At 35.6% G+C, this 19,227-nt stretch overlaps 1 protein-coding gene across 7 annotated transcripts in view; it reads right to left on the reverse strand.

The window, feature by feature from the left end:
- LOC122115517 (histone demethylase UTY-like) overlaps positions 1-19,227 on the reverse strand; it is a 143,968-nt gene that overhangs the window by 44,757 nt on the left and 79,984 nt on the right. For 3 of the 7 annotated variants that reach the window (XM_042689011.1, XM_042689007.1, XM_042689014.1), the window contains exons 11-16: positions 14,134-14,232; positions 13,545-13,764; positions 12,903-13,037; positions 11,824-11,919; positions 10,274-10,372; positions 9,337-9,426 (exon numbers count right to left, since the gene is read on the reverse strand). In XM_042689011.1, the coding sequence (XP_042544945.1) occupies positions 9,337-9,426; positions 10,274-10,372; positions 11,824-11,919; positions 12,903-13,037; positions 13,545-13,764; positions 14,134-14,232 (739 nt within the window). The remainder of the gene's footprint in view (positions 1-9,336; positions 9,427-10,273; positions 10,373-11,823; positions 11,920-12,902; positions 13,038-13,544; positions 13,765-14,133; positions 14,233-19,227) is intronic. The other 4 variants (XM_042689008.1, XM_042689009.1, XM_042689010.1 and 1 more) reach the window with 4 other exon arrangements.

The raw sequence follows: 19,227 nt of genomic DNA on the forward strand, positions 1-19,227 counted from the left end.
AGAACTCAGCAAAGAAAATTACTGAAAGAGCTAGAGTGGCAGACTGTATTTAATAAGTCCAAGACCCTGAGGTCAAACCAAATAAGGTAGGAGTGAAGTCTTATACCTATAATTCTGTCTATTCAGGAAGCTGAGTAGATCTAAGAATTGCAGTTCCAAGCAAACCTAGACAAACAAATCCATGTGACTGTTCTCTCCAATTAAGCATCAAAAAGTCTAAAATGGAGTTGTGGTTCAAATGGTAGAAGACCATCCTCTAGTGAAAACGATATGGATAGTACTCTCACCAAGTTCAATTCCTCACAATGGTGCATGCGCATGCCCACATGCATGCATGCATACACACACACACACACACACACACACACACACACACACACACACACACATACACACACACACAGAACTGGGGTGTACTGAATTTCTGGAACTGATGGCAAATCCTTGAAGAGGATAATGAAATTATTCCCTTTTTTCTTTCTCACCTTAGTTGCTAGTCAAAAGATTAACAGCATATTCCTACCATATACATGTACTCAGAAGGTACTACAAAAGGCCAAACAAAGCTTTTGGACCTATCATAGACTGAAACATCCAAAATTAAAAGGCAAAATAAAGTTTTTCTCTCTAAGGTATTTGATAGAGCAGCAGAAAGCAAGCAAACACTGATAAATTTCCCACTTCCCACTCAAATAACCAATTCTTTTAGTTTACAACAGTAACATACCATTGCTTCTATATCCCTGTATACATAAGACCAGTATAATTTTCATTTGTTAATAGTTTTATTCATAGACATTTTAGCAAGCCAATTTTCTTACATTGGGTTTGTAAAGTGGCTACAAGAATATGGAAGAATATATTGAAATGTCAATAAACTATGATATAACTATAATATTTATAAAATTCTCATGAAATTATAAAACTATAATCCTCTTACTACTGGTGAACATGCCCAAATGAACAATAAAAAAATTTAACTATGAAAATATAAAAGATAAACAGCTTAATTAAAATGAACAACCAGACACTGAACACATGAAAGAATTGCTCATATCTTTAGCATGGGAAAGTACATATCCCAAATCACAATGATTTATCATTTAAAACCCGGAAAAAGAGCTATATGCAGAAAAGAGATTTAGTTATAAAGGAAAATTAATGTAATTAACTGAAATTGAAAATTAATATGAGATGTAATCGTATAAATGTAAGCAGGTTGAGGGAGGAAATAGGAGTTTTGTGGTTTGTGAACAAGGTAAAAATAGATGGCACAGGTAGATCACACCTATAATCCTAGCTACTTAGGAGGCTGATATCCAAAGATCACAGTTCAAAGCCAGACTGGGCAGGAAAGCCTGTGAGACTCTTATCTAACACCAGAAAACTAGAAGTGGCCTTTAGTTCAATGTAGTAGAGCACTATCCTTGAGCAAAAAGAGCTTAGAGAAGGTGCCCAACAACAGCAACACACAGACAAAAGACTGACACCTATTTAGAAAACTATACAACACACTTTACCACATCATAATATAGAAATCTATATAACCATTGATTATTTTTTGAAAAAGCCTCTGATAATAAATACCAAAGATGCCAAAGAGAAAGTGGGTACTGTGACCTAGTGCTAGCCTTGAGCAAAAGAGTTCAGAAACAGTCCTAAGATCTGAGTTTAAGGCCCATGAACAGCAAGAGAAAAAATAAGATTTCACAGAAAGTTTTAGTCACTAACATTAACAGCTAAAAACAGTAAAAATAGATGAACTCATGAGTAAATAGCATAAAACCTCAATGTAATTCAGTAAAAAAATATGGAAGTTTGGAAAACTACACAAACCAGACAAGATGTCTGAGAAAAATCTTCTAAATATTATTGTTGGAAGTAAGTAAAAGGAAGATAATTTTTTATATTGTATGAAATAAAAAAATACTGAGAAAGAAAGAAATACAGTTCAATGAGGTCATAAATAAAACAAAATCAGAGTGCTATCAGAATAAAATTGTAAAATAAAGGTTAGAGCTTCACTTCTAAATTTTGTCCTCCTACCAAATCCAAGAGGGAACTACCTAAAGTCAAGATTAAATGTCAGGACAAAAGTTGTGATGGATTGAAATCAAGCACTAAGAAAATTATTAGTAAAGGCCCAAGTCTGTAGGCATACAAAATTTCCTGGAATTCGGGCAGAGAGTCTGTCTTAGTGGAAGAATGCTTGAGTATAATGTGTGAAGCCCTAGGTTCAATATCTCAGAACCACATAAACAGAAAAAGCTAGAAGTGGCTCAAGTGATAGAGTGCCAGCCTTGAGCACAGAAAGGCTAAGGGACAATGCCTAGGACCAGAGTTCAAGCCCCAGGAATGGGAAAACTGAATTCATGGTTCTTCAGTGGAAAATGTAAGTGTAAACAGATAACCTGGCTGATACCTAAAAAGAGCACCGACTCTTATTTCATCTAGAAACCATTTAAAACAATGATTGAGTTAATTGTAACAGATAACTTGTATACAGAATGGAGTTGGGATTTGTGGTGCTTTTTTTATACAGTACGTCTGCATTCCAATCAACAAAATAAAGAAACTGACAACCCATAACATGCTTCCAGAAACAAGGTCAATGTGACTTGAGGTACAAATTCCTAGTCATGATCATCACTACACTATGAGGGCTGCATTCCCTAGACCACAGTAAGGGCTGAAGGCAACCTCAAATGATTCAAGCTTAGGTTGAACTGGTAATAGTAACAAGGGTCACAAGCTTTGTAACTATAATAAATAGTCTAAATAAATTGCCAGGACTTGATTTCTTTGCTGTTGTTGTTGTTTTAATTGGTCATAGGGTTTGAACTCTGGGCCTGGGTGCTGTCCCTGAGCTCTTCAGCTCAAGGTTAGTGCTCTACCACTTGAGCCACAGAACCACTTCCAGTTTTCTGGTGGTTTATTGGAGTCTCAGGGTCTTTCCTGCTTGGGCTGGCTTTGAACTAGGGTCCTCAGATCTCAGCCTCCTGAGTGGCTAGAATTTCAGGAGTGAGCCACTAGCGCCAGCTCCAGGACTTGATTTCTAAACAATGAATATGTATGACTATCTAACATATCATAAATAAAATGACATTCATAGAGAAGATCAGGCACATAAAAGAAAATATAGAAAATTAATAGATTGTAATGTCTTAAAAAACTAAAAAATCTGAAAAAACAAGAAGGAGCATCAATAGCAGATTTGATTGAGCAGTCAAAGAAACCAATGAACTAGAACACAACTATTTAAAAGCCATACAGTAAGCGAAACAATACAATGGAAAGAATGAAGAAATCTTTGAGTTATTGTTTAGGCCACTGTAGTTCAAAGGGATTAAAGAATGACAAAGTTTAGTAAGTGCATTCAATGAAAAATAACCAAAAAGGTTCCAAATCTGCAAATCAACTGGTCATCAGGAAAGACTCAAAGCAAAAGACTATGAAAAAATGTATTTGAATTTATTAAAGTTCAAATACAAAAAAAAAAAAAAAAAGATCAGATGGGTTTATATAGTTCACATATGTAAGACTAGCAACTAAAAAGGTAGAGAATGGGAGAACCATAGTTCAAAGCCAGTTGAGGTATAAAAGTTGACAAGGTTGGGCTGGGAAGGTGGCTCAGTGGTAGAGTGCTTGCCTTGCATGCATGAGGCCCTGGGTTTGATTCTTCAGCATCACATAAGCAAAAAAAGCCAGAAGTGGGGCTGTGGCTCAAGTGGTAGAGTGCTAGCCTTGAGCTGAAGCGCTGAGGACTGTGCCAGGCCCAGAGTCCAGGCCCCATGACTGACCAAAAAAAAAAAAAGTTAACAAGGTTGTCAGGGACTAGTGATCCAAACATTCCACACATATAATCCTAGTTATGCAGGAGGTAGACATCTGAGGATTTTGGTTTAAAGCCAAGACCAGGCAGGAAAGTCTGTGAGATTCTTTCGTATAATTAACCACCAAAACGCCATTAATAGAGCTGTGGCATAAGTAGTAGAAAGCTAGCCTTGCTAAATCTTACTGCCTAGGCCCTGAGTTCAGAACTGACACTCCCAACCTCCCCACCCACACACACCATACACATACATGCATACATACACAACAAGACTACACCTTGAAAATAATCAGAAATAGAAAATAAAAACAAAAACACAAATGAAATCTAGAGGGTTAGAAGTGTAGCTCAAGAGACAGGATGCTAGCCTAACAAACATGAGGCACCTAGTACTACCAAAAATGAATAAAAGAGATAATATGAGAATTTCAATATGCCTGAATGTAATTTTTTGCAAATTAATGCAAAGGGAAGACTAAAACTTTTTTAGCAAAAAATATTCAATCATTTATCAATGGTAATATTTTTTCAACAATTTATGTTCTTGATGTGTTACCAGAAGTAAAAGGGGTTGAACTCATGGCTTTGCTCTAGTTAGGCAATTTCTCTACCAGAAAGGTCATAATCCAACCCTTTTTATAATCTTTTTTTTTCCCAGAGACATGTACTCACACTTTTGCCAAAGGATTTCAATTAACAAAAAGTAGAGTGTAAGCATATTTATTTATTTATTTATGGGTTTTCTGCTCTGTTCCGTTCAGCTCTCACTTTTCTTAATGTCTCTTTTAAATTCCAAAACCATTCAGTTTGGGTTGCTATATCTTTGTGTCTTTTTTATTTTTTTTTTTGAGTGTCCTGGTTTTGAACTCAGGGTCCAACTGCCATACCCAAAATTTTTCACTCAAGACTAGCTTAAGCCACAGGTTCACTTCCAGCTTTTTAGTGATAAGATAGACAAATGTGTCATAAATTTTCCTGCCTGGGCTGGCTTTGAACCTTAACCTTCCTGAGTAGCTAGTATTACAAGTGTGAACCACCAGAATGCAACTTCTATTATCCTTTTTTACTTTTTGTGTTTTGATCTTTTCTTTTTTAGCAATGGAGATAAAACTAACGACAGTGGGCTTGCTATACAACAGCCCTGTACTTTCTTTTGAAGTCAGATATCATACTTATTATTGTTGTTTTCTGGGGTGCATTGACAGTAGGGTCTTCTGTAGCTCCATGTAAATTCTATGATAAAAAAAAAACACCAATGAAGAATATCATTGGTTTTCTCAGAGTAATTGCACTGAATCTGTAGGTTGCTTTGAGTACCATTGACATTTTACAATAGTATTAATACATGCAACCAATAAATATCTAGTATATTTGCCTTTACTTGTATTTTTTTCTTAGGTATTTTTCATTTCTTACTTTAGTTTGTCAGTAGAAGGGCTTGAACTCATTGCTTCAAGCATTCAGCTTTCTTTCCTTTGGTTGGCATTCAAAGATTTGAAACATCCCTCCAGCCTGCCCTTTTGCTGGTTAATTGGGAGATAGAATTCCATAAACTTTTCTATCTGAGCTGTTTCAAATCTCATCCTCCAGGTATCAGCATAAGCCAGCAGTGTATGGTTTCTAATTATTTCTTAAGATCTACTATAGAGAAATGGTGCAGAGGAAAGCTACTAGGGTTTTTGCATGAAGTTTTTCTTTTTTTCTTCTTAGGAGTATTAGGATTTGCAATTAGTTGTTTTTAATCTAGTGATAGATTCTACTGATTCTACCATTAGAGCCACTTTTCCAGTTTTTCATTCCCCCTTCCCTTTCCTTCCATCTTCATCTTCTTTTTGTGTGTGTGCTCATCCTGGGGCTTAACCTAGGACCTGGGCAAAGTCCTTGAGCTTTTGTTTTCAAGGATAACACTGTACCACAAAAGCCACAGGTCTATTTCCAACTTTTGGTGTTCATTAGATTTAAGAATCTCACAAGACTTTTCTGCCCATGGCTTTGAAACTCTTCCGATCTCAGCCTTTTGAATAGATAGAATTACAGGTTTGAGCCACTGACTCCTGGCTTCCAGCCCATTTTCCTTTTTTTTTACATTATTTATTATATTTTGTCCTGAATTGGCCTCAGATCTTGATCCTCCTATAATTGTCAAATATCTATAATTCTCTGTCAAACACTGTAATCCTCACAGTGTTTTTTGTTGTTTTGTTTTGTTTTGTTTTGGTGTGGTTGTAGGGCCTGAACTCTGGACCTAGGTGCTGTCCCTCAGCTCTTCAGCTCAAGGCTAGCGCTCTACCACTTGAGCTACAGTGCCACTCCGACTTCTTTCTTTTTGCTTATGTGGTGCTGAGGAATTGAACCACGGCCTCAGGCATTCAAAGCAAGTGCTCTACCACTGAGCCATCTTCCCAGCCCTCTCACAATGTTTTATAGTGATTATCTGAAATAAATTTTTCTTGTCTAAATGACTGGAATTACAGATGTGAGGAATGGTGTCTGGCTGAGTAATGAAAAACAAAAATGAAACTATTTAAAAACTATACACAGGATACACATACAAAAAATGTCCCACTTAACAAAAATGTTTTTCATGCCTGTAATCCTACCTACTCAGGAAGCTGAGTTCTGAGGATCAGTGCAGGCAGAAAAGTCTATGAGACTCTTATCTCTAATTAACCACCAGAAAACTGGAAGTGGAGCTTTAGCTCAAGCTCTAAGTGGTAAAGGGTTCACCTTGAGTGAAAAGAACAGCCAGTGCCCATGCCCTAAGTTCAAGCACCATGACTGACAAAAAATAGAAAAAGAACATGCTGAAACTGGCTGCCAGTGGTTCTTAACCTGTAACCCTACCTATACAGGAGGCTGAGATCTGAAGATCATGGTTCAGAGCCATCCTGGGCAAGAAAATCCCCTAAGATTTTTCTCCCCACTTAATCAACAAAAAGCCTGAACTGGAACTGTGGCTAAAAGTGCTAGAGCCCTAGCCTTAAGCATGAAAGATCTAGGACAGTATCTAGGCCTCGATTTCAAGGTAAAAAACAACCAGACATACAATCACATTCATAATAACCTCTATTCTATTAAGAATGCCTAAATTTTTTCTTTCATGTGATTGTTTCTAACACATTTATAAGATTATTTCTTTGTTCCTTTGTATGTCCCTCCCCCACAGTATAACCCGTGCTTTCACTGTATTTGATGTCGGTATAATTTGTGGAGGGGAAGGGGAAAAACAAATCGTTAAAATAGGGATACAGGTGGACCTATTGCAACAATGAGATATACAAGTCGTTATGTTGAAAACGAACTTTACAACTTTGGTTGGGGGGGGGCATGATTAAGGGGAGGGAGGATGGGAAGGGGAAACAAGGGAAGAGGCTACAATGCTTGATAAGAAATGTACTCATTATCTTGCCCATGTAATTGTAACCCCTCTGTAGTATTTTCACAAAAAAAAAAAAAAAAAAAAAAAGAATGCCTAAATGTAAACCAAGACTTTTAGGATGTAAGCTATAAATGAAAAGACTCTATCAAGGAGAGAAAACTTTTTTTATCCCAATGTAAATTTGGATATTTCTAACACAATCCAATTGTATCTATACAGACAGATGTCAAAAGACAAGAAAAATATATACAGAAGATTTACATGTGTGAAGAGTTACTAAAATAGTTAAGAGTACCATTCAGGGAGTAAAACTATGTAAATTCTATCATACAATGAAGAGATATTGGGTAAACTACAACTGTATTTCTAAATAAAAGATTAACAATCTGAAAAATCTCTCATATATGATTATAGCCAGAAGACATTTTAGAAAGGCAATATTGGGGATGGGAAGGTGGCTCAGTGGTAGAGCTCTTGCCTTTCATGAATGAGACCCTGGGTTCGATTCCTCAGCACCACATAAGCAGAAAAAGCCAGAAGTGGTGCTGTGGCTCAAGTGGTAGAACACTAGCCTTGAGCTGAAGAGTTGAGGGACAGTGCCTAGGCCCAGAGTTCAGGCTCCATGACTGACAAAAAGAAAAAGAAAAGGCAATATTATAGAAACAAACAAAAAAATCAGTAGATGACAGAGGTTCAGGTGGAGCTGAGAGGAAATTTGATTTGACACTGTCATGCTTTAGTTAATAATCAGTGTCATCTCACCATTATAAGAAATGTACTACACAAATGCAAGGTGTTAATAAGGGAATGAAATGTCTATATTTCCCCTTAATTATAAACATTGAACAGCTCTGAAAAGTACAGTCCATCAATTACTAACCATTTTAAAAGAAAGTCCTATGTCTTCCAGTAAGTGACATCTTTCATTGAAGTCTCACATTTTGTCTTTCCCTTTATACAACCTATCACCTATTCACATTTTAACAGACAAATCTATTTTCTGAATTGTTAAATTTTGACTCTTCTGAAGTACTTGGGTGTCCACAGTTCCTGTCATATTTTATTGTAATTCTTGATTCTGTTTTAACTTCCCCCTACACACATTGGACCTATTAAAGATGAAAGGTCACCTAAAAAACCATGATAGCTTAGTCTGGCCTAACTTAAATTACCAGTTGGTCAAGATATCTAAAGCTTATTTTATCACAAAGAAGATATCACAAAGCTTATTTTATAATAAAAAGTTGAGCTCTGTAATTTATTGAACACAGTACTCAAAATAAAAAGAACGGCTGCACGGGACTGGAGAAACAATTTGGCATTTGTAGACATGATGAGATGCAAAACCAGAGAATAGGATAGTTAAAAAATGGTAACAACATAAAACATGCTAGTATAGGATGTTTAATACTAATACATTATGGCTATGTCAGACTGCAAACAACTGCTACTGTCATATATTTCAAGAGAGTTTATATTTTAACTAGCCCACATAAACACCACAAAAAAAAAATCAGTATCTAAATTCAAACCTCAAGCTTCAAGTAGAAACTAATCAACTAGTAAACTAAACTAGCAGACACTAATCCATATTGCTTTTAAAAGTCATTGAGTCGGTGGCAGGGAGGGATATGGGAAGGGATACGGAAAGGGAAACAAAGGAGGAGGCAACATGCTTGATAAGAAATGCACTCGTTATCTTGCCCATAATTGTAACCCCTCTGTAAGGTATTTTCACAATAAAATTAATTAACTAATTAATTAATTTTTTAAAAAGTCACTGAGTCAAATTTCTAAGAGAAATGTTCTATTTTGATGCCTAAACGTAATTCCAGGTATTATAAGTCTCCTAAGTTTTTTTCATCTTTTCCCTTTATTTCTATACTATGTAATAAAATGTACAAACTTCCAGTTGGTAAATAAACAAAAACATAGAAACAGAATGAATTATAAAATAGCAATGATTATGTAACATGTATGGTTTTCCTATCATTATGAATTAAAGATAGTGCTTATATATAAAACCATTCCTTAAATTATTATCTCTTCTTCTCAAAATGTATATCAGGTAAATAAAGGTAAAGCATTGTGTAAGGGCCAATAAAATAGCTAGTCTTTCTTTTACCTGAGCAGAATTAGAAAGTTGTTTTCTCGATGGCTCTCTTGTACTGCTGGTCTGGTTTTTGCAGTTATGAGGTAGATTAAGTATGTTTTGCTGCAAGTAAGGCACATATCCATTACTTCTACTTCTGTTTATATAAATATTGCCCACCAAATAGTGTTTGTAATTCTTACAATTTGTGATGTGGTGAAAGGAATGCAGCCTACAGAAAAATTTACATTAGACAAAAGGCTTTTCCATACAAAAAAAGAGAAGTAAAACTAAGTTGATAGATGCTAGGTATCCTGGTCAGAGAAACATGTGGTTTCTAGCTACAGATTTGTAGTCAGTCGAGTCAGATATTGGCCCATTAAAAGTTCCAGTAGTTTGTACTTGAGCAACTCTTGTCTGTCTCAATTTTAAAAGCAAAAAGAAATCTACTTGTGTGATTTTGAAACTGTTTAATTAAAACATCACTAATTTTATTATAACATCTAATTTCTCTAGCTAAAAACTACAAAAAACATTTTCAGTTTTAAATGTAGTGCCTGAATAAAAAAGGATGTTTTCCTTAATGCTCAACAAAAGCAGCTGATATGGATTATGAATCTGAAATTTATAGTTTTTTTTCTATCATGAAATAGTAAATTGACATATGCTTACGCCAAACAACCATTCAAATTGAGAAAGTGGTTAATGTTAAGACACAAAAAAGAGAGAACAAAAAGGAATACAAAAGAAAAATACTATGTAAATGTATAATAAAATACTAATACTTGTCCTAAAGAAAGTTATGATTATTTTTCCTTAAAAAAATCTTTTACTCATCAATATTTAAGGTTCAAATATGTAAATTCTACAGAACATACAAACACTGTAAGCATTACATACTCTACAATGATACATGAAAAAAAAGTCCATAGGTGAATAGATTTTAGAAAGAAAAACATTTTATGCATACTTGTTGCTGCATTAAGGCAAACTGACTTTCCAGCTGGTCCAGCATCAGTCTCTGTGTTGGATTTAAATTATCTTTATTTGCACGCAGATGTTCCAACTGCTAGAAGAAGGAAAATTTAATCTAAAAATGAAGATCCCATAGGCACTTCTCAGAGAAATGTCTATAAACTCATAAACACTATATGACATAAGATAGTAATTCCTCTACCAGATGTCAGTGTCTCAACCTGTAATCCTAGCTACTCAGTAGGTTTGAGATCTGAGGACTGTGGTTTGAAGCCAGCCTACTCAAGAAAGCCCACAAGGTATCTCCAATTAACCACTAGAAAACTGGAAGTGGAACTCTGGCTCCAAGTGGTAGAGCACTAGCCTTGAGCAAAAGAAGTCAGGGACAGTGCCTAGGCCCTAAGTCCATAGCTAACAAAAAAATAAAAATAAATAAATAAAATAAAATACTGATATCTACCTAATAGTTAATACTTAATGAAGTCTAAGTTAGGTAGTAAAAACAAGGCAATCATCCTGAAAAAAAATTATTTTGTTTTTAGGAAAATGTTTTAAGAGAAATCAAATTTCAAAGAGAAAATTCCTTAAATGATGTATGATTTTAAAACACGTGGAAAACCATGCTTTGTAATAAAAGCATTTGAAAAGACTTAAATGAACTATAGTGAGACATTACTGAAATGAAAATGTACCCTTAGAACTATAAATGGAACACTATATGGTGACAAAAGAAGTAATTATTGACAGGAAAAAATCCTTAACATATATTTTATTTATGTCAATCATCAGTCTTGAACTAAGGGCTGGTTGCTGTCCCAAACGTTTTTTTATTCAAGGCTATTGTTCTACTACTTTAAGTGGCAGCTCTACATCCAGTTTTTAAGTGGTTATTTGGAGATGAGAGTCTCAGACTTCGCTGCCTGACCTGGCTTCAAATTGTAATTCTCAGATCTTAAGCCTTCTGAGTGGCTAGGATTGCAGGTGTGAGCCACCAGTGTCCAGTTCCAAATACATTTTTAAGAAACATTTTTTTTTTTTGCCAGTTGTGGGGCCTGAACTCAGGAGCCTGGGTGCTGTCCCTCAGCTCTTCAGCTCAAGGCTAGCACCATATCACTTGAACCACAGCACCACTTTTGGCTTTTTCTGCTTATGTGATGCTGAGGAATCAAACCCAGAGCCTGGTGCACTCTACCACTGAGCCACCTTCCCAGCCCTGAGGCAAGATCTTAAATATAGATGTGTAGATAGATTTTTGCTTACATTTCTATTTTCATAAAAAATAATCTGTAAAATTTGTATTTCTTAAATATATTTAAAATTTTTATCTTTTTTCCTTTTGGGCCAGTAGTGGGGCTTGAACTCGGGGCATGAGCAGTACTCCTAATCTTGAGTCTTTTATTCTACCATCCATTTAATATTTCTCTCCATAACTACTCAAATAGAGTACAACTCTATAACAGGGGTAGGTTCATTTTATCTACATAAGTATTAAATTTAATAGCCCTAACTTTTGCTTAGAAATCATTTTACAACAATGTTTCATACCTGTAATTTTTGTGGTGTCCAACACTGTGTATGAATTTGTTGCTCTACTGGATTATATGAAACAGTTTGTCCACTATTCCAGTAATCAGAACCATTCTAAGAAAAATTCAGTTTAAAATTAGGATTATGTATAAAACCTAACTCTTATGTTTAGTGTTTAGTATAATGCTAAAAGATTAGTATCTGAAATATTTGCATACTTAAAGTACTTATTATACTGAATTTTCTTGAACTTAGTCCAAAATGTGCAATAAATTTGCAAACCTATAAATTTACGGGAAAAAGCCACTATTTAAGACATGTATCAAAGAACTAGAAGGACTGTCCAATATATCCAATAATCAATTTATTTCCTTGTTACCAGAATGTTTAAAAATAGGTTAAAATTGTGAAATGAATAAAATGATTGATAAACACAACTTTTCCCTACTGTCTATACATAAAATCATGCAACTACTACATGAAACAAATACTACTTCATTTTCTATTTATGCTTTATGAAGGGCTAGAACTTCATTTTTATTGGAATTTTTCCTAACATATGTTTATGTATACATGAAGTAGGCAAGCCTTCCACTTAATTAGAGGTAATCAAGTGACAAGCATTGCTGTAAAATTGGCGATTAACTGAGTTATAACAGGAGTTTCATAAACCTTACAAGTAAAAAAAAATTATGGTTCTATACATTTTTAATTCATATTTTCAAATTTCAAAATGCTATAGCCATGAACTTTCAAAAGTTCAGTGAAAATAAGAAGTAAATTATCAGTGCAGAAATGTGTACCTTTTTAAAGAAAAAATTGTTTCAAATTCACTAAGTGTTTGATGAGGAATATTTCCAATAAATAAGATATATTAAAATTTTTAATTGGTATTCAAGTTTCTTCCTGTAAAAGAAGGAATTCATTTTGATTTAATATGCCTCTGCAACTAATTTTGAAATATTTATTTTTTTAAATAAAAAGATTTTACATTTTAAAGAAGCTAATTCTACATCTGGTTAAACAATACAGTTTGAGCTACTATCAATAAAAAGTCCTTAAAGCTGGGTACTACAGAAGATAACCCAACTTCTCACCTGCTGTGCTGTGTTCATGGCACCCTGCCTGGAGGTAAGCTCTGCGGGAATTGGTAGGCTCCATGCCTCCTCAATACTAGGAAGTAATTTAGTTTTATTCTGTAGACTACTTTGTGGAAGGTTACAGAACTGAGCCTAGGAAAAATTATGTAAAAAGCAAATTTAACACAAGCCTATTTAGTAAGAGCATGTCACTAAATCTTCTGTAATGTTATAAATATTTAATTTTAGTAGGAATGATTTTAAATCTGGAAGTTCAGAAAGATGCCAAATATAAAGCTATGATCCGTTTTTCAGACTTCTCTTATATATATTTCTTATGAAACTTCAAGTAAGAGAAAAAAAGTAGTGTTGTGTTCTTTTCTTGGAATACTATGACAACTTGAAGTATATAGCACACATAAAAGGATGTTAACGCATGTAATGTAGAGCATATAAATTAATATGTATAAACAAAATACATGTGTAAAAAACATATTTCAAATACCACATCTCACTTAAAATGAAAAGTAAAATAATATGAAAATATTAAGAATATGGAAACAAGCTAACACCAAAAAATGCATAAAGTTTCCACTTTTCCTGCTACATGTTCTAAAGGGAAATCTGTATCTTTTAAAATACATTATTTAAAATACTTACCTGTAAAAACTTAATTCTTGCTGCAAGTGTAGAAGTATTACTACAACTTTTGCTTCTAGTTGCATTTAAGTAACATTTAATGGCATCTCCTGGTTGGCTGCAAGACTCATAAAGAGTGCCCAAGTCCATCCAGGCTACTGCGTGCCCATGGTCCAACTGTACAGCACAAATATAAGCCTGTAAGGCATCCATAGGCTGATTCTGCTGTTGATAGAGGACTCTAGAAAAATAATGAGAAAATTTTCAAAAATTGTTTAGATTGATAAAAACTGCAAAGTATGCTTTCCAATGATCCAGTGCATCAATTAAATTATTACTTTGTGCACTGGTAGCTCATACCTCTAATCCTAACTACTCAGGAGGCTGAGATCTGAAGATAAAATTCAAACTCAGTCAGGACAGAAAAGTCTATGAGACTCTTATCTTCAATTTGCCACCAAAAGGCCAAAAGTAGAGTTGTGGCCCAAGTGTAGAGCACTAGCCTTGAATGGAAAAGCTCAGGGATATGCCTAGGTTTTGAGGTCAAGGCCCACATTGGTACATTAGAGAGAACAATAATAAGCTATTACTTCTATGAGTATAACCTTACCCTATTGAACACCAGGTATCTGCACTTGCTTCTGATTTATCAATGGATTGCCTGTAAGATATAAAGGCATCTTGAACTTTCCCAATACTTGAGTAACACCTACAAAGGAAAAACATACATATGAATAAGTAAAATTATAATTGCCAATACAATATTGGGAAAGGGACAGAGGTAAACAACTTACTGTGTATACTGTATATGTATAGTACATTAGCTATATGCAGGTTTATATGTAACTAATATACTGTAACATTAGCAGTTAAATGATTTATCTTATAAATGCCAGCACATTAATGAACTCTAATGAATTTTGACAGCAAAAATCTTTTTAATGCTATAATTTTACAAGCTAAATTTACAAATTTGAACCCATGTTTCCTGAATCACAGAAAAGATGATTTTTAAAAAAGAGGTCTGGTGGTTTATGTTTATAAGGAAGCTATGATCTGGGAACAGAGGCCAGAGGTTAGCCAAGCTGAAAATTCTGTGAAGCAGATTTTTTCTTAAAGTTAAAAGGAATTCCAATCTGCCAGTGGCTCACCTATACTCCTAGCTACTGAGGAGGCTGAGATGTGAGGATCACAGGTTGAAAGCAGTTCAAGAAGTCCTTGAGCTTATTTTCTCCAATTAAACACAAGTAAGGGCAGAAGTTGTGCTCTGGCTTAAGTGGTAAGGACTAGCCTTGAGCTATAAGGAGATCAGGGACAGTTCTGAAGTCCTGAATTCAACCCCCAGATCTGGCCAAATCACACACACACACACACACACACACACACACACACACACACGGGGCTGGGAAGGTGGCTCAGTGATAGAGCACTTGCCTTGCATGCATGAGGCCCTGGGTTCGATTCCTCAGCACCACATAAGCAAAAAGATAAAAGCCGGAAGTAGCGCTGTGGCTCAAGTGGTAGAGCGCTAGCCTTGAGCTGAAGAGCTGAGGGACAGCGCCCAGGCACAGAGTTCAGGCCCCACAACCAGAACCCAAACACACACACACACACACACACACACACACACACACACACACACACACATTTGAATTAGGATTCTCAGATCTTCCTTCATTTCCTTACACACACACACACACACACACACACACACACACACACACACACACACATTTGAATTAGGATTCTCAGATCTTCCTTCATTTCCTTATCTGGCTGCTTACCTTTATACTTTATTTTTCTTGTTTACCTTCCTTCATTTACATAATCATTTAAGAAGAGTTAAATTCTTCAACCTTTGAATAATAACTGCTTTTAAAGATAAATAGTTACTTTACTTACTAAAGAACAGTTTCTCACGATTCAGAAAAAAATTCTATTGGAGGGGGTGGGAGGGTGGTTCGGTGGTAGAGCGCTTGCTTTGCATGCCTGTGGCCCTGGGTTCGATTCAGCATCACATAAGCAGGAAAAAAAAAAAGCCAGAAGTGGCGCTGTGGCTCAAGTGGTAGAGCGCTACCTTTGAGCTGAAGAGCTGAGGGACAGCGCCCAGGCCCAGAGTTCAGGCCCATGACCGGACTCCACCCCCCCCCCCAAAAAAGAAAAGGAAAATAAAAATTCTATTGGAGAATGTGTATTATGTGACTGATCTATTCTCGTTAACTTGGTTATAAAATAAACCATCTAATGGGAATAGAAACAGTTATTCGGTTATAATATCAAGAGAAACTAACATTCTGGCATAATCCATTTTGTTTAAGTTCTAAACTGTTAGCTTTGAGGTTACATGATATAATTTTATTGGTGTGGATAGAAAACTGGTACTAATACTGTAGCATCATCAGAATTAAAAAATGTTATATATTTTATACGTGTCAATAAAAGTTAAGTATTGAAAAAATGGCAGCGTATAAAGACATTATGCAAAGGCTTTAGTAGCTATGGATTGAGCAAGAGATAATTTACTTAAGAATACTACTGTGCAATTAAAAACACAAAGAAAATATTAAGCCTCTCTTGAAATATAGTGGAAAGAAAATAGCAAAGTATGAATTCTCAGATTGACACTAAAAGACACAGGGCTATTAAAACAATTCAACTATATATTAATTCTAAGTTCCCATTTAAATTTTATTATTCCCTAATATTAATCTCCCTCTTATAAATGTGGCTTGCTTAACTTAGGAAAAATATACATTGTACAAAGACTATAAAAACTTAATGAAATGTGACAACATTTACATTTCAGTAGCTCAATTAGTAGATGACGTTCCAAGCAAGTGTGTGACTCTTACTGAGTAAGTCTAAAATTACAGTGCAGGAGAAGGGAAGCCAGAAAGAATTGCAATTAAAGCCAATTTGAGGGTCTGGGAAAGTGGCTCAGTGGTAGAGCGCTTACCTTGCATGCCTGAAGCCTTGGGTTCGATTCCTCAGCACCATATAAGCAGAAAAAAAAAAAAAAAAAGCTGGAAGTGGTGCTGTGGCTCAAGTGGTAGAGCGTTAGCCTTGAGCTGAAGAGCTGAGGGACAGTGCCCAGGCCCAGAGTTCAGGCCCCACGACTGGACCAAATATAAAAAAATAAGCCAATTTGAAATTTTAATTAGTGCAGACACAGTTGGCTCATATCTAGATCTGAGCCAGCCTGCGCAGGAAAGTCTGTGAGACACTTATCTCCAATTAATCACCAAATGCCAGAAGTTCAGCTGTGGCTCAAGTAAAAGAGATTGAGCCTTGAGCAAGAAAAGCTATGGGCCACCTCCAAGGCTCTGAGTTCAAACTCCAAAAGTCTACACCAAAAAATAAAGTAATAAGCCAGGCGCCCTTGGCTCATGCCTATAATCCTAGCTTCTAAGGAGGCTGAGATCTGAGGATCGTCCTTCATAGCCAGCCCGGGCAGTTAAGTCCATGAGACTCTTATCTCCAATAAACCCCTAGAAAACCAGAAGTGGTGCTGTGGCTCAAGTGGTAAAGCGCTCACCTTGAGCTGAAAAGCACAAGGATAGCGCCCAAGCCCAGAGTTCAAGCCCCACAACCAATAAATAAATAAAGTAATAAAGTAATAAAATTAAATAAAGATTATAAACTACAAAATGGTACCAAACAGATAAATAGGTGAAACAGAAATTGAGAGTGCAAGTAGCTTAAATAGATCACCAATGTTTCCACAGTAGTATATAGAAAATCAGTAATTCTTAATTACCAATCCATTGATCCATTCACTAAAATATTAATCTGATGATAAAAAAAAAAAACACAGAAGAATTTGAGCAAGACCAAAATTGGAAGCATCTACTGCTTTAACTCTGTTAATCCATACAAAAGACCAAATTCTAAGGACAGAAAAATGGAAGAAGAAACAGAAAGGCAAGAGGGCAAGAAATCGTAAAAAAGAATAAGAAATAATGGCATGCATGAAGCCCTGGGTTCAGTTTCTCAGTACTACATAACCAGAGAGGAAAATAAAAAGCTGGAAGTGGTGCTATGGGTAAAGTGATAGAATTCCAACCTTGAGCAAAAAAAAGTAGCTCAGGAACAGTGTCTAAGCCCTGAGTTCAAAGTCCCAGGATTGGCAAAACAATAATAATAATACCAACAACAACAAAGGACATATTGCCATAGAATTTGGATATAAATCAGTTGTAATAGCAGAAAAGTTTAATATTTGGGAAGCAAGCTAACAGCTTAGGAGCTAGAAACTGGAGATGGCAAGTAGTAGTATTTCAAAATGAAAAACTGGATGTCCCTACTCAAACAGACAGTAGAGGAACCTACCAACTGCATGTAGTAAATCCCAGCACACAAACTGGACTTGCAAGGAAGATGCCTCTGCACAAGAGCATTGGATGTTTTAATTCCTTATTAAGAAAAGTTTGTTAAGATCATGGCAACTATTCTGTTCATTTTATACTTTCATATTTCTCTTGAGGCCTAAAACAAAGATGGGACCTATAGTAGGAAAAATCTTAGGTTCAGAAAAGTATGTAGGAGTTTATAAAGGGGAAATACCAAAAGGCCTTAGAAAGGAGCCCCAGAAAGTTAAAGAAAACTGAATTGTAAATAAAGAGTGATTAACAGAGAACTTGCCCTAAACAAAAGCTTTGATTTTAATGCTGTTCTCCAAGTGCACTTAGGATTTAAGTGGAAGGAAAACTGTTCTCAACTTTTTTATGTAAAGCTTTTTCTGATGGCAGAAATGTCTTTATTGTAGAGAAATACTCATGTTTCTCAAAGTATCCTAAAAAGTTCTTAAATAAATTTTAAATTGTCTAACTACTAGCCACATGCTGATGGGTCATACCTGTAATTCTAGCTACTCAAGAGACTAAAATCTGAGGATTGTGATTTGAAGCCAACCTGGGGCAGGAAAGTTGGTGAAACGCTTCACTAGCCACCATAAAATCAGAAGTGAAACTGTGGCTCAAAGTGTACACATTAGCTTTGAACAAAAAAGCTTAGGGATAGTACCTGTATCCTGAGATCAAGCCCCAAGACCAACAACAACAAAATAATAATAATGACTACTTTTGAACTGCCTGAAACAACTTAGATGTTCTATTGTCACTTTGTTGCACTTCTAAAGCATGATATTTAGCTAAGAGCTAGAACTTGTGAGTCGGTGAGTCAAGTCAGAGATAAAAGTAAAATCATGTCACCAGGAATTTCAAATGTAAAATTTTTAGATTATGTGATTAAAGCCTAGCACACATGATTCACATCTGTAATTCTAATTATTCAGGGGTTTGAGATCTGAGGGTTACTGTCGTAAGCCAGCCCAGGCAGAAAAGTCCATGAGACATGTGACATCCCCAATTAACTACCACCACCCTCCACAAAGCCAGAGTGGAGTTGTGGTACAACCCTACCTTTGAACTACAAAACTCTAGACAGTACCCAGGCTTCAGAATTATCACACACACATCAACAACAGAAACAAGAGAAACAAAGAAGCCAGGTCATATACTGGCTGTGAGTAACATTCTTGTAAAGAAAGGAATGAAAGAATAACTTGGGGAAATACTAAGCAATAGCTGATTCCTATTATTCAAAAGGGAAATCAGCTTGACACTGTCCCTGTGCTCTTCAGCTCAAGGCTGAGTGCTCTACTGCTTGAGCCACAGGCCACTTCTAGTTTTCTAGTGGTTTATTG

This window comes from Dipodomys spectabilis, unplaced genomic scaffold (assembly GCF_019054845.1).
Source record: "Dipodomys spectabilis isolate Male_0828 unplaced genomic scaffold, ASM1905484v1 ptg000120l, whole genome shotgun sequence".
Lineage (NCBI taxonomy): Eukaryota > Metazoa > Chordata > Mammalia > Rodentia > Heteromyidae > Dipodomys > Dipodomys spectabilis.